The following is a 12,500-nucleotide window of genomic DNA, read 5'->3' on the forward strand; positions in this document are numbered from 1 at the left end:
TAATATAAAAGCAACTTCTTTCTTCAATATAATTTTGAGTATGTTGTGAAACAGCTTTAATGTCTGTTTTCTATATCTTGAAACGGAGAGAATTATACATTTAATACTAAAAAAATATATTTTGCATAAAGAATCTTGCGTCAAAATAATGCATTTATTTTTGAAGATCGTTCTTCTCATCCTGCGAACATAAATAAAATCCTAATTTCAATTTTTCAATGTAAATAACTTCTATAATAAACAAATTAAACATGTTTAAGCGCACATCTTTAAGTAAATATAGTTCTATAAATGCAATATAAATGCAATAAGTCAAAATATTTTTCTAATGAAAACTACAGGTTTTGCATTATGGTAACAAATATTTTATTTTAGATTAAAATGCAGTAATAAGAGCCCTAACCGTCTTTATGCAATATAATCTTTCTTATTTTCTAATGTGTTTTTGAATAGAGTCACCTGTAATTTTGCTCAGCCGGCTTCACTCTCTTTTATTCTTATTACTGGTATGCAATCTAGTGGTGCTGTAATGTAATTGCATCTCTTTTAAAATGAATCTCTAGTGTTCTGCAAGGCAGATTTATTTATCAGACACTGTTTATGAGCAGTACACTCCGGTCAGCACCGATATCTAAGCATGACCGTGAGGAAAGGCCCGTCACTGACGATGATAAGTAACATTTATCTCAAGACTAGACCAGATTAAAATCAATGTGAAGAGATGCACTAATGTAACGACATTACAGCGCAGACGAGCGATCTGACAGAGACATCCATATCTAGCAGACGTATAGCGCTCATGCGCTGTGTGTGTGTGTGTGTGTGTGCGGCTAGGTCCAATCCAGCTCATTGACCGGCGCTTTCTGGAAAAGGGTAATCCAATGATCATTTCATGACTTTAACGGTAAAACAGAAACGATTGCAGTCATATGAAAAATGACAATCAAATCAAATAATTATAGAAAGGCTTTGGTTTAAGTTGGTTTGCTGAACACACACACACACACACACACACACACACACACACACACACACAATACCTAAGATGTGTATATCACTTTAATTTAGGCTGAAAATTATTGTTTTCAATATTCATATTGAACTGTTTTATATAATATAATATAATATAACATATAATATATAACATAACATATCATAATATAACATAATGGAATTTAATATTATAACATTATAAGAAAAGTATATATATATATATATATATATATATATATATATATATATATATATATATACACACACTACTACCTAAAGAGGTGTGCATCATTTTAATTTAGCCTTTCCAGCTTTCACTTTATATTGAGCAATTTCACGTTTTATATAATATATAATATAATGGAATTTAACATTTTAACATTAAAAGAGAAGCATATATATATATATATATATTGGTTGGAAAGGATTACTTTTACTTAATACTGTACTATTTAATATAGTAAATGATACTATAAAATAATATTTTGTCATTGAAATAATATTTGTATTATATAATTATTTAACATTGCTTCGATTCGTATTTAAATAATGAAATGATTGAAAGAGAAGGCTCTTGAGGCACGGTCGAGGAGCGTGATGGATGATGACCTTCTGTAAATCCCACAGAGCTCGTGATCAGCACGTTATCACCTGACAGCGGACAAACAACAGACTAACAGACACACAAACCTGCGCCACCAGACCAGAATTATGCTAAAATAGAGACGCGTGCGTCTCACCAGCGACGGCTTGAACGGAAACAAACAGCTCGGACGGGCTGCTTGCTGAGAGCTGAACAATCTGCACACCCCCAATACGCTAATGGCCTCCACCGTATTCAGACACCAATTGATTCTGAAACGTTATGCAAATGAAAGCGAGCTGAGCGGCCAACAACGAAGACAAACACGACATCAGCTGAAACAATACGAGCGGATATTTTACCAGTATAGTTTACAAAGAGAAGGAAAACCAGCTCCAAATGGTACAAAGCACACCAAAAATGTAATGTGCATGAAGATCTTTTGGGGGAAAAATTGCAAAACATTTTTTTTAATAAAACATGCAGTAATATGTAATTTAATAGCATGAGCAATCAAGGAAAAAAACAGCACGGCAGCAGCAATTTTAATTTTTAGATAAAGCTATTGATTCAAATCAGTGACTATTACAGCTTAATCGCTTTTTATTTTAATTTTGCAATGTTTTGATTATGTTTAGTATTTTTTATAATTTTTTTAATTCCACTTTTAATCCCTTTAAGATCAAGTTAAGCTATAGTAAAGCGAGAACATCTTTTATATTTATTTCATTTCAAGACGCCATTTCATTTTTATGGTTTTAGCTTTAGTTTTATTGAACTGTATGCGCACTGGAAAATAACTGTGCATGCTAAACTAAATCTAGCTAAAAAAAAACAAGCCATATTCAACGATAAAACCGAAAGAGATACGATTAATTAACGATAAAAAAAAAACGGTGCATTTAAAACAACTTCAGATTGTTGATCTTAAAGTGTCCTGTCCAAAATCTTACATTCGGACCTGAATATATTTTTATGCATAAACGTTAAAGCGCCCTCGTTCCCGAGCGGTGTGTGGGACGTTCTCTTTGTCTTTGTGCAAACGATCGCTAAACCGAGACCGATTTGTCCATCACGGCGCGGAGCAGCCAGAACTCCCACGCTGCACGTCTGTGAGGGAGAACACGGCTATTGTGCGGCGGCGTGATATGTGTGAGTGATTGCTGACATGATTAAAAACGGCTTATGGCAATAGTTCTGTCTGGTGCGCGGAATACGCCAATTATTGCAACGACGACATACCGTATTTAGCGCTCTGGCTGCTATTTTTGGCCGCTTGATTGAAAACCGTGAGCGTAATTAGTCATGTACGTTTTCCACGGGATTCCTCAAAATCATGTGAACCGTTTAATAGAGGCGTGCCGTTCATACGTAAGTCACCAGAAATCTGATTTTCACCCGCTGAAGGATAAAACAGACCGGAATCATCTGAGATCAGAAGACCTAACCACTTAACGCCGTCCCTAACAACCACCTAGAACACCCTAGCAACCACTCAGAAAACTCACAACTTTTTTTTGCATCATTTATATGTCAAACAATTCAGAAATGAACTATTTATTTATGGTTTTATAGTGAACCATATAAATAATATGAAAAGCTACATTCATTGCAACCTCAAAAAAAATTTAAAACAAACTTAATAGCAATACTTTATTGAACTGTATACAATAACTTGGTAATAGTTTAAATAAATATATATATATTTATTTATTATTATTTATTATTTTTTAAATATATATATATATATATATATATATATATATATATATATATATATATATATATATATTATAAAATATTAACTGGTCCCATCCTAAAAATCCTAAATCCTAAACCGCAATAAAAAAAAAATGGAGATAAAACCTTTCTACATATACAAATATAGCTATATAAAAAGAAACTGGCTGATGTAGAGATTAGAATAGTTTGACTGCATCTTCTCCTGACTATTATTGTAATATCCACCACTAAGAAGAGACTACTAAGAGAGGGGGCGACGCTGAATCAGATACTGAATAATTTAAACCAAACCTAGGACGTCTTAATGATCCTATTATCTTCATGCAGCGTGTAGAGTCGGCTAGATCTTTCAGACTGTCTGGAGACCTTCAAGGTCAGATGAACCTCTACACGGGTGGCATCTCGGATCGATAAAAACAACATCGTGAAAAATAACAGCGATGCTTCATCCTCATCAACAAACACCCATGAGACGCGGGAAGGCACCTGTGATGCTCGCGCACGTGGACCGACTGCTAAATTAATACGCTGCTATTTGTTTTTTGGTTTATGCATGCATACGGGCACAAATACACCCGTGCACGTCTGACCGAAGAGCTCCGCGTTTGGGACACAGACGGTGATAGAGCGGCATTATTTGCCAGTGCACGCATGGCGAGAGCAGTCTTTGTGGTTTTACTAATATCATCGCGTTCAGCACTCACTCCGCACACACCAATCACGGCGCAAAGAGGATGCAGTTGTCATGGAAACGTTGTGGCGACTTGAACCAGGGACGAGAGCTCCAAGGCTGTACCGTCTCTAGGAGACCACAGGTGCGCATCTCTGTATCTGTGAATGGGATCTCCGAAGATGGATATTCTACACCTTCTTGGGCGCTGTTTTGGATTTGGATGGATTGGATGGACGCCTCAAGCTCTATTCCACAATCTTGTGAGACGCCTTGCACCTTCGGAAGAAGTAACCTTACTAAAATGTCCCTCATAAGTGGCTGAACACTCTAGATAGGGAGCAAATGCAAACGCTGCACAGATTGTACTTAATGAACAATAAATAAATACATAAATACATGAATAAATACATGACACTGAACCACAGTAATACCCCACGTTAATTAAGTTTAGCTATTTTTATCGATTAAATTAAATATAGAATAAAACGTTTTTTAAATAAAATGCTTAGATTGCCAAAATTTGAGAGGATTTTATATTTTTTTTATTTTAAGATTTTATAATTATACAGCTTTTTTACATTTTTCAAAAAGGTATACTTTAAATTCTTAATGCACCTTTATTGTTATTATTATTAAAAGTTATTATACAAAAATGCACGCATACACTTGATTTTCAGTTGATTATATGCGTAGGACTTCTTTGAAAACGTATGTTTGTGTGTGTGAAATTTTGCGAGGAATTTTGAAATTTTATTTTAAATTAAATATTCATAAATGAAATGAAAAGCGTCCATTTTTTCGAAGTGAAACACAAATGTGAAGCTCAGGGATAAAGTCATTTTTATAGAAAAGCCTGTGGAAAAAATACAGTAAATGCAACTCTAAAATTGATTCGGGTGAAATACTGTTATTAAACTGTTATTAAACATATATAACTACATATTACTGGGTGCCAATTTTTATCTGAAATCTTTTCATTCTTTACTCTAAAAAACATATACAGCAAACAAAATATATATAATATATACACCAAGAATTCTTTTAAAAATGGATTGTATTACCCAAAATTGGATCGGCCTACTTCTAATATGTTAAAATGCACCCTAGGTAGGCAGCTCACTAGGTTTTGGAGCAGAGCTTCCGATCAAAGGGAAGGTAGGCAGGCATTCACAACAAACCTTCACTCAACTCAGCGCAGAAGAAATACAACATTTGTAGTACGACGCCAAAACACACCGAAGTTAGACCTGCACGAGTATTTCAGCGTTTAGTGGGTCACTTAATACCTATTTCAGTCGCGTCACGTTAAATATTCCCGTCCACGGTTGCATCTCACTGCTCCAAAATCCCGCTCCACATTTCAGCGCTCACGGACCGATTAATAAAGCCAGACTGTCTTGTTGCGTTCCTCTACGCCCGTCGAATCACGTAACTGTTTAATGCTTAGCAGAATCTCAGAGGTAAAAATGGAGAGGCTAATGATTACAGCTGACTTGAGTTTAATAGACTTCCTGTATGTCACACAGCGCAGTGTGCCTAAAATGCATTTCGCCTCATTAAATATTCAAAGGCTTCATCAAATATAATAGGCCGTCGGGAGTGCCATTATGTGAAGACAACAGTGCCCACTTAAGGCTAACAGACATGGCAATACCGTTTCAACGAGCTGCATCTACATGCATCGCCATACTGCACCCATCACTATCAGAAACACGCTGCAGTGGTGAACAAACCAGCACAAGCATATCCTGAAAGGCTTAAAACCCAATGTTCAAACCGTTTAACGATATAATAATCAAACATGATTTAAATAATAATAAATAATATATATAGTCCATGAAATATTGTGTGATTATATTATAAAATATGTTTTTATATATATATATATATATATATATATATATATATATATATATATATATATATATAATTTATTATATATATTATATAATTTATTTTATTATTAATATTATATATATATATATATATAATATTTGATCAATATAGCAAATGAAAACAAATAAAAAATGTGTGTGTGTGTGTGTGTTCTGTAGACAAATAAGCCCAGATAAGACTAGTTCAACTTATGGTTCGCATGGATCTCCTTGATAACTTACGGAATAGGAATCGGTACATGAGATAGCATATGAATATATCAGAATATATATGAATATAATCTGTCATCGGCATAGATAGACTGCATTAAAAAGCACTAAGCATTACATAAAAATGTCTTAATATGCAAAACAACAGCCTGAGACACTTAAAGTCTGAAAACTAAAGCAGTCTTTCAGATATTACAATAATAATAATAATAATAATAAATATAATAATAATAATTTATATAGGCTATTTATATGAATTTAAATGCCCAGGAGATGTTAAGCTTTTTATAACGTATATATGAAATATTAAACTCCACAATATTCACTTCATACACAAATTGAATGTATATTAAGCAGTGCATTAATTGATATGATATACCACTTATACCACCATTTAGATTATGAGCTATATTATGTTATGCACTGGATATTATAAAAGCATTCAACTTCAGGGCACACCGTGTCACAGATTTTAAAAATCACCGAAGCGAGATCTGATAATCGGTTTATATCCATTTTTTATATAATATAATATGCACATAGCCTACCGGATTCTACAATAGATTATCCATATGACCAATATAGACTCAATTTGGCCATCTGATGTGATGGTTGCACTATCACTGAATATTACTAAATGCCAGGCTCATACCGGGAGCAGTTGGATGAGTTTATTCTTCACAGGTGTCATAAATCTCTCACCTTTCCCGGACACCTCCTCCTCTGCTGCTGCTGCGGCGTCGGACGCGCTCGGCGTCTCCTCGTCGCCCTCGAACAGCTGGTTGACTTCGCCCTGGATGTCACCGGCGGTCACCGTGAACCTCTGGCTCATGCTGATGCCGGTGGCCTGAAGCGGACTGACGGGGAACGACTGAACGCGGATCCGCCGGGGATGGAGACGTGCGCCGGTCCGGTCGAGGAGCGCGAGGTCCGGTCTTAATGCGCGAGCGTGAACGTGCGTAACGGGTCCGGCTCGGACGCGCGTTTTATTGTTCTTTGATAACAGACATTGAATGAGTCGCGAGCGGATCATCAACCAGTGTCTGGGACTCTCTGCACATCCGGGTCCTAAAGCCCGCGGCCGCTCCATCAATCACAGACATCGATTAAGCCGCTTAAACACTGCGTGCTTATTCATATGCAAACAAATTAATAATTACACTCATCTCGACATATTATTATTACAATAATTTTTTATGCTCTTTTTGTTCATTTTGCATTGACTCCAACACGCTGAAACTAATATATCGGCCGGTATTATTATTATTATTATTATTGCTATTTTCTTATTTAATTTTCAATGTATGTTGTTTTTGACTGAATTAAAGATATTTTAATACATTTAAAACACACACACACACACACACACACACACACACACACACACACACACACACACACACCTTGGGGTTCCATGTTTCATGTAATACTGTACAGACTGTATGTGTTATTGTTCTACACCTAAACCTAATCCCTTACAGGAAACTATTGGCAATTTTAGATTTTCAAAAAATGTAATCCTGTATGATTTATGAGCTTGTTTCCTCATGGGGATCTAAAAAAAACAAGGTCAAAATTGACTGGTTTTCCTATCCTTGTGGGGACATTTGGTTCCCATAATGTGATAAATACCACACACACACACACACACACACACACACACACACACACACACCAATAGTACCTTAATTTTAGCCAGCATTTCTGTTTGTTTGCACAAGCCAGAACCATCACACTCTTTGAGAACCATGTAAATATCACGGTGCATGAATATGAAAATAATAACCATAATCAAAGCACCAAGGCATTCCCTACGTATTCATCGTGCATGGTCCAAAGTATTTGCCTTGCACTCAAATATACTTGAACGCGAATGCCCCGTGTCCAAAAACATAGAAAGCATGATTGTTTTTGTAAGTTAAACTGGTTTTATAACCTATCGGTAGATGCATTTTTCCCCTAGAGTTGAGCAAAAACTCTATTTTCAAGACTTGTATCCAACCTTTAATGACACGCATTTACGTGAGGTCCTATTTAAACAATTTAAATTAATAACTGAATGAATTACTCCTCATTTATTGCTGAGACACGTGAAACACGTAATGTTGAAGCCTTCGGAAGCCAGTATAAAACATGAACATGGTGATATGAGTTTTTTTTATTAGATGGCATTAACGCATGAAACCGATTAAGGGAGAGCACTTTCAAAAGCACATGTTTAGGTGCACGCAGCACGTAAGGAAAGGCAAAGGCGGCGAAGTTAAACGCAGCTGTAACTTTTCTGTGAACGCTAGGGGGCGATAGAAGCAGGAAGGCGCGCGGGACCCTCCTCAAAACAACAGCTGAGTGAATTCTTCGCTCGTGCTCGATCCAGGACAATTACACGCGCGTTTATGAACCCGTAAACTCCAGATGAATAATGTCCGGTGCGATCACACAGTGTTCTTGTGAACTCTGAACCGAGGAAATCATGTGATCCGGCAGACACGAACCGGACTGGAAGTTAAGAGTAGAGTAACCAGAACTAATCAGTAAGTAGATAACATTATTTATCTATCTCTCTGTGCATCTGTGTAGACTTGCGCTGACACCTACAGAGATTTTAAATGTATATATGCATTGATAAAAAGTGAAATTGTGAATATTGAGCTCACCTTCACGATGATCTCGTGATGTTTTTTTTTCCATATATGCGATATATGCAATCAAAATCGATAAAATCTCCAAAGCAAAGGTTGTGCGTCTTATATAAACGTTTTATGTTAAATATTAAGTTGTTATAAGTTCAGCTGCACGTGACTTTAATTTAAATTAATTACATCAGACTGTTATTTAAGCAATATATTGGTATAAAGCGTCAAAATTACCAAAAAAAAACTTGTCATTTCATTATCTGTTGTCACATCTCTACATAAATTTTTTCTATTCCTTTTAAAGAACATAATGCTGTTCTTAAAGCTGTTCCCCACAGGTTTAATGCATCTGGTCTCGGGCCGTATTAAACACCCACCAAGACATACAGGAGCCGGTTTTGTTTCTGGACGGCTTTGACCTCTATGACAAGAAATGTAATAATAAACATGTTCGCCTGATATTTCAGAAGAGACCGTATAGTTCCTCGAGGTAGATCCCACTGCCTTAATTAAAAACACAGACTGGAGAAAAGCCTGCTTGATTGCATGCATATTTTCTTCCTAACAAGACGAAATAAGTCCACTTTAAAATATATATCCTGATATTTCCAAATATTGGAAATACATGCGCATTTTGTGGGAAAGAAGATAAAACTTTTTTTTTTTTTTTGTTAATTTGTTGGTTTCGACTCAGCAAAAGCTATTAGCTTAAAATATTTGATTTGTTATTACTCTGCTGACAGATCTAAAGTATATATTTTCAACTTTTTTTATTTTATGTTTTTATTGAACAAGTTTTATGGGCTCAACGCCTACGCTTGTGCATTTCCTGATTGAGGCTGACTCACTGCTCGATTTTATTTTACCAGAAATAAAACATTTATTAGGTTTTTGGAACTCGAATTAAGTCTAGGTAGGTTTCCTTCATTTTTGCTTTTTAATTATTAAATTTTATTTTCCCTCTGATTTTTGTCAACAACGTACTCCCTCACTGTGGTTTATTTTTCCTGAATAAAAAAATAAAAATGAATCAATAACACACGAGGCTAGAGCGTTAATCTTGAGCACTTTCGGTCATGGTAAAATAAAGTGTAAAGGAATAAAGGAACACAAGCACCTTTTCGTGATAAATCAGGTCTTATTTGTAATATCCATAATAACCAATGAGGACTGCGCCTGTAGTTTTGACTCCTCCTTCTTGCCCTTATATGGTGTGGCTTTCCAACGTTTTCAAGCGAGATTCCCGCGGGAGATTCAAGCCTGTCCAATTGTAAAATAATTTCAAGGGGGATGGTATGATGGGTGTCAAGTTTTTGACAGTTATATAAAAAGTTATATTTAAAGTCCAATGTCATATATAAACTTAAATACGCCGTGATTTTTGCTCATAAAGGTAAATCATTTGGATCTGTAAAGGGTCTTTTTGCATGCATTCACAATATCAGCGACATATTGTGCTTCTATGAAATAACAGAGGATACGGTTTATAAGTATATTTATAGTAAGCTTTAAATCAATGTAAAGCAGTTCCAAATTCATACAGGTTAGGAGCTACTTGAGGGAGTAAATGTTTTTTGGGCGCGCTGTTCCTTTAAGAAACGATGCATTTATTTAAAAGCCTTAATGATTTCTTCCTATTCTTTTCTGTTTTTCCCCTATTTATAAAGTATATATATAAGTCAAATGTCATATTTAAACTTAAATACGCCATGATTTTTGCTCATAAAGGTAAATCATTTGGATCTGTAAAGGGTCTATTAGCGTGCATTCACAATATCAGTGACATATTGTGCTTCTATGAAATAACAGAGGATGCGGTTTCTGCCGTCTTTGTCTATTTAAGTATATCTATAGAAAGCTTTAAATCAATGTAAAGCAGTTCCAAATTCATACAGGTTAGGAACTACTTGTTTTTTGGGCGCGCTGTTCCTTTAAGAGACGATGCATTTATCTAAAAGCCTATATGTAAAGTCAAATGTCATATATAAACTTAAATACGCCGTGATTATTGCTCATAAAGGTAAATCATTTGGATCTGTAAAGGGTCTATTTGCGTGCATTCACAATATGATTATTATTATAAGTATATCTATAGAAAGCTTTAAATCAATGTAAAGCAGTTCCAAATAGGAACTGCTTGATTTTTGGGCGCGCTGTTCCTTTAAGACACAAAGCCTTAATGATTTCTTTCTATTTTTGTTCCCCTTCACAATTCACCAGTGGACGTTGTGATCCGGCGGTACCAGCCGTCCGACCGCGGGGCCGTGGAGACGGTTTTCCGGGAAGGAATAATGGAGCACATCAATCCGGCGTTCGCGTACGCCATGACCCGACCGCTGCACGTGGCCGCCAGCCTGTTCTTTTACATCGGCGGGTACGTGATGAGCGGGCGCTCAGCCGTTCTGGCCCTGGCGTCCGGGGGAGCCTGGATCGGTCTGGTGTACTTCTGCTGCTACGAGTTCTACTCCGGCTACGTCCGGGCGAGGTTAAACACGGACATGCAGGACATCTCGAGTTATTACCTCAGCAATCCAGATAACTGCTTCTGGGTAGCCGAGGCTGAGGTCCGCGGCCGGCCTCGGGTTTTGGGGATGGTGGCCGTGGAGGGTAAAAGTGAGCCGGGGAGCGGAGGGAAAAAGTACGGAGAGCTCTACCGGATGATCGTTTCGTCCTGCTGCCGCCGCTCCGGCCTCGGCTTACGCTTGGCTAAAACCGCCGAAGACTTCTGCAGGGAGCGCCGCTTCTCGAAGGTCGAGCTGTCCACCTCGTCTACGCAGAAAGCGGCCGTGGCGTTGTACTTCAGGCTGGGTTTCAAACTGGTCCTGGTGCACACTCGGTCCGAGTCTCCCAAGTGGATGATCTGGATGACCAGAGCCACGATTCTCACCATGGTGAAGAACATCTGAGCATTAGCTTCTCAACCGAATGCTTCAAGCGTTCTAGTTTTGATCGGTGTGCTTTTGTTTTCTTATAGATGCGCGGCTGCATCGCTCTTTTATATCTCGCAAATATAATAAAAATTAGATTGCGCTTTCAATCTGATTCCTTTTCATCTCTCGCGAACGTGAGTTTTTGCGTTATTTATTTCAATGCATTTCATGAGGCCACGTGTCGGTAAAATTAAAAATCGCGCTAATGATGGGTCATGCACAAACGGTTTCCACAAAAAAACAAGAAGAATGGAGTAGTGATGCTGGAAATTCTGCTGTTAAATACATTTTAAATTATAATCGCATGGAAATGTACGCGATGGAGTGTTAATAAACATCGATTCATTGAAATATCAAGTAAAAAGCCGGTTACAAAAATGCCCTAAATAACGGTAAAGTAAATAATAATTAAAGTGAAGTGTTCTTTAGCAAAAGTGTAGTAATAGTGCTCCTAGGATAAGCACTTAAGCACTGTTCTACTTCTAAACAGACACTAGATGGAGGCATCGGCCTTAAAACGTTCATTCACTGATTCTCCTTTTACACTTTTATACATTTTGTTCCTTAAATCGTTGCATTTTGTGTGTTTATAATTCAGTGAAGCCCGTTTCACAGCCACTGTATTCATATTCTACAGTCTCCCAAATGATCATGTCTTTGAAAGTTGTTGAAAGTATTAAAGTGTCTTTCGATTTCACTAGGCTTGACTTGACGTTGAAAGCGGTAAACCAAATCTGCCGAACACTTTTCTTACTGCTAGATGTAGTAAAATACAGAGATCATACTCCCATTTATCAATGTTCAAATAAAGATTGTGAAAACTTCCACTTTAATTGCTGT

At 36.8% G+C, this 12,500-nt stretch overlaps 2 protein-coding genes across 3 annotated transcripts in view; one reads left to right on the forward strand and one right to left on the reverse strand.

Annotated features, from left to right (window-relative positions):
* Positions 1-7,202, reverse strand: part of slc12a5a (solute carrier family 12 member 5a) — a 127,181-nt gene extending 119,979 nt beyond the window's left edge. For both annotated transcript variants that reach the window (XM_043242658.1, XM_043242657.1), the window contains exon 1: positions 6,800-7,202. In XM_043242658.1, the coding sequence (XP_043098593.1) occupies positions 6,800-7,187 (388 nt within the window). In that variant the 5' untranslated portion in view covers positions 7,188-7,202. The remainder of the gene's footprint in view (positions 1-6,799) is intronic.
* A 1,216-nt stretch (positions 7,203-8,418) lies between these two features.
* Positions 8,419-11,767, forward strand: nat8l2 (N-acetyltransferase 8-like 2). The gene is made up of 2 exons (XM_043241002.1): positions 8,419-8,628; positions 10,951-11,767. Coding segments are annotated over exons 1-2 (687 nt in total). The 5' UTR covers positions 8,419-8,627; the 3' UTR covers positions 11,637-11,767.
* The last annotated feature ends 733 nt before the right edge of the window (positions 11,768-12,500 follow it).

This window comes from Puntigrus tetrazona, chromosome 6, assembly GCF_018831695.1.
Source record: "Puntigrus tetrazona isolate hp1 chromosome 6, ASM1883169v1, whole genome shotgun sequence".
Taxonomy (NCBI): Eukaryota; Metazoa; Chordata; class Actinopteri; order Cypriniformes; family Cyprinidae; genus Puntigrus; species Puntigrus tetrazona.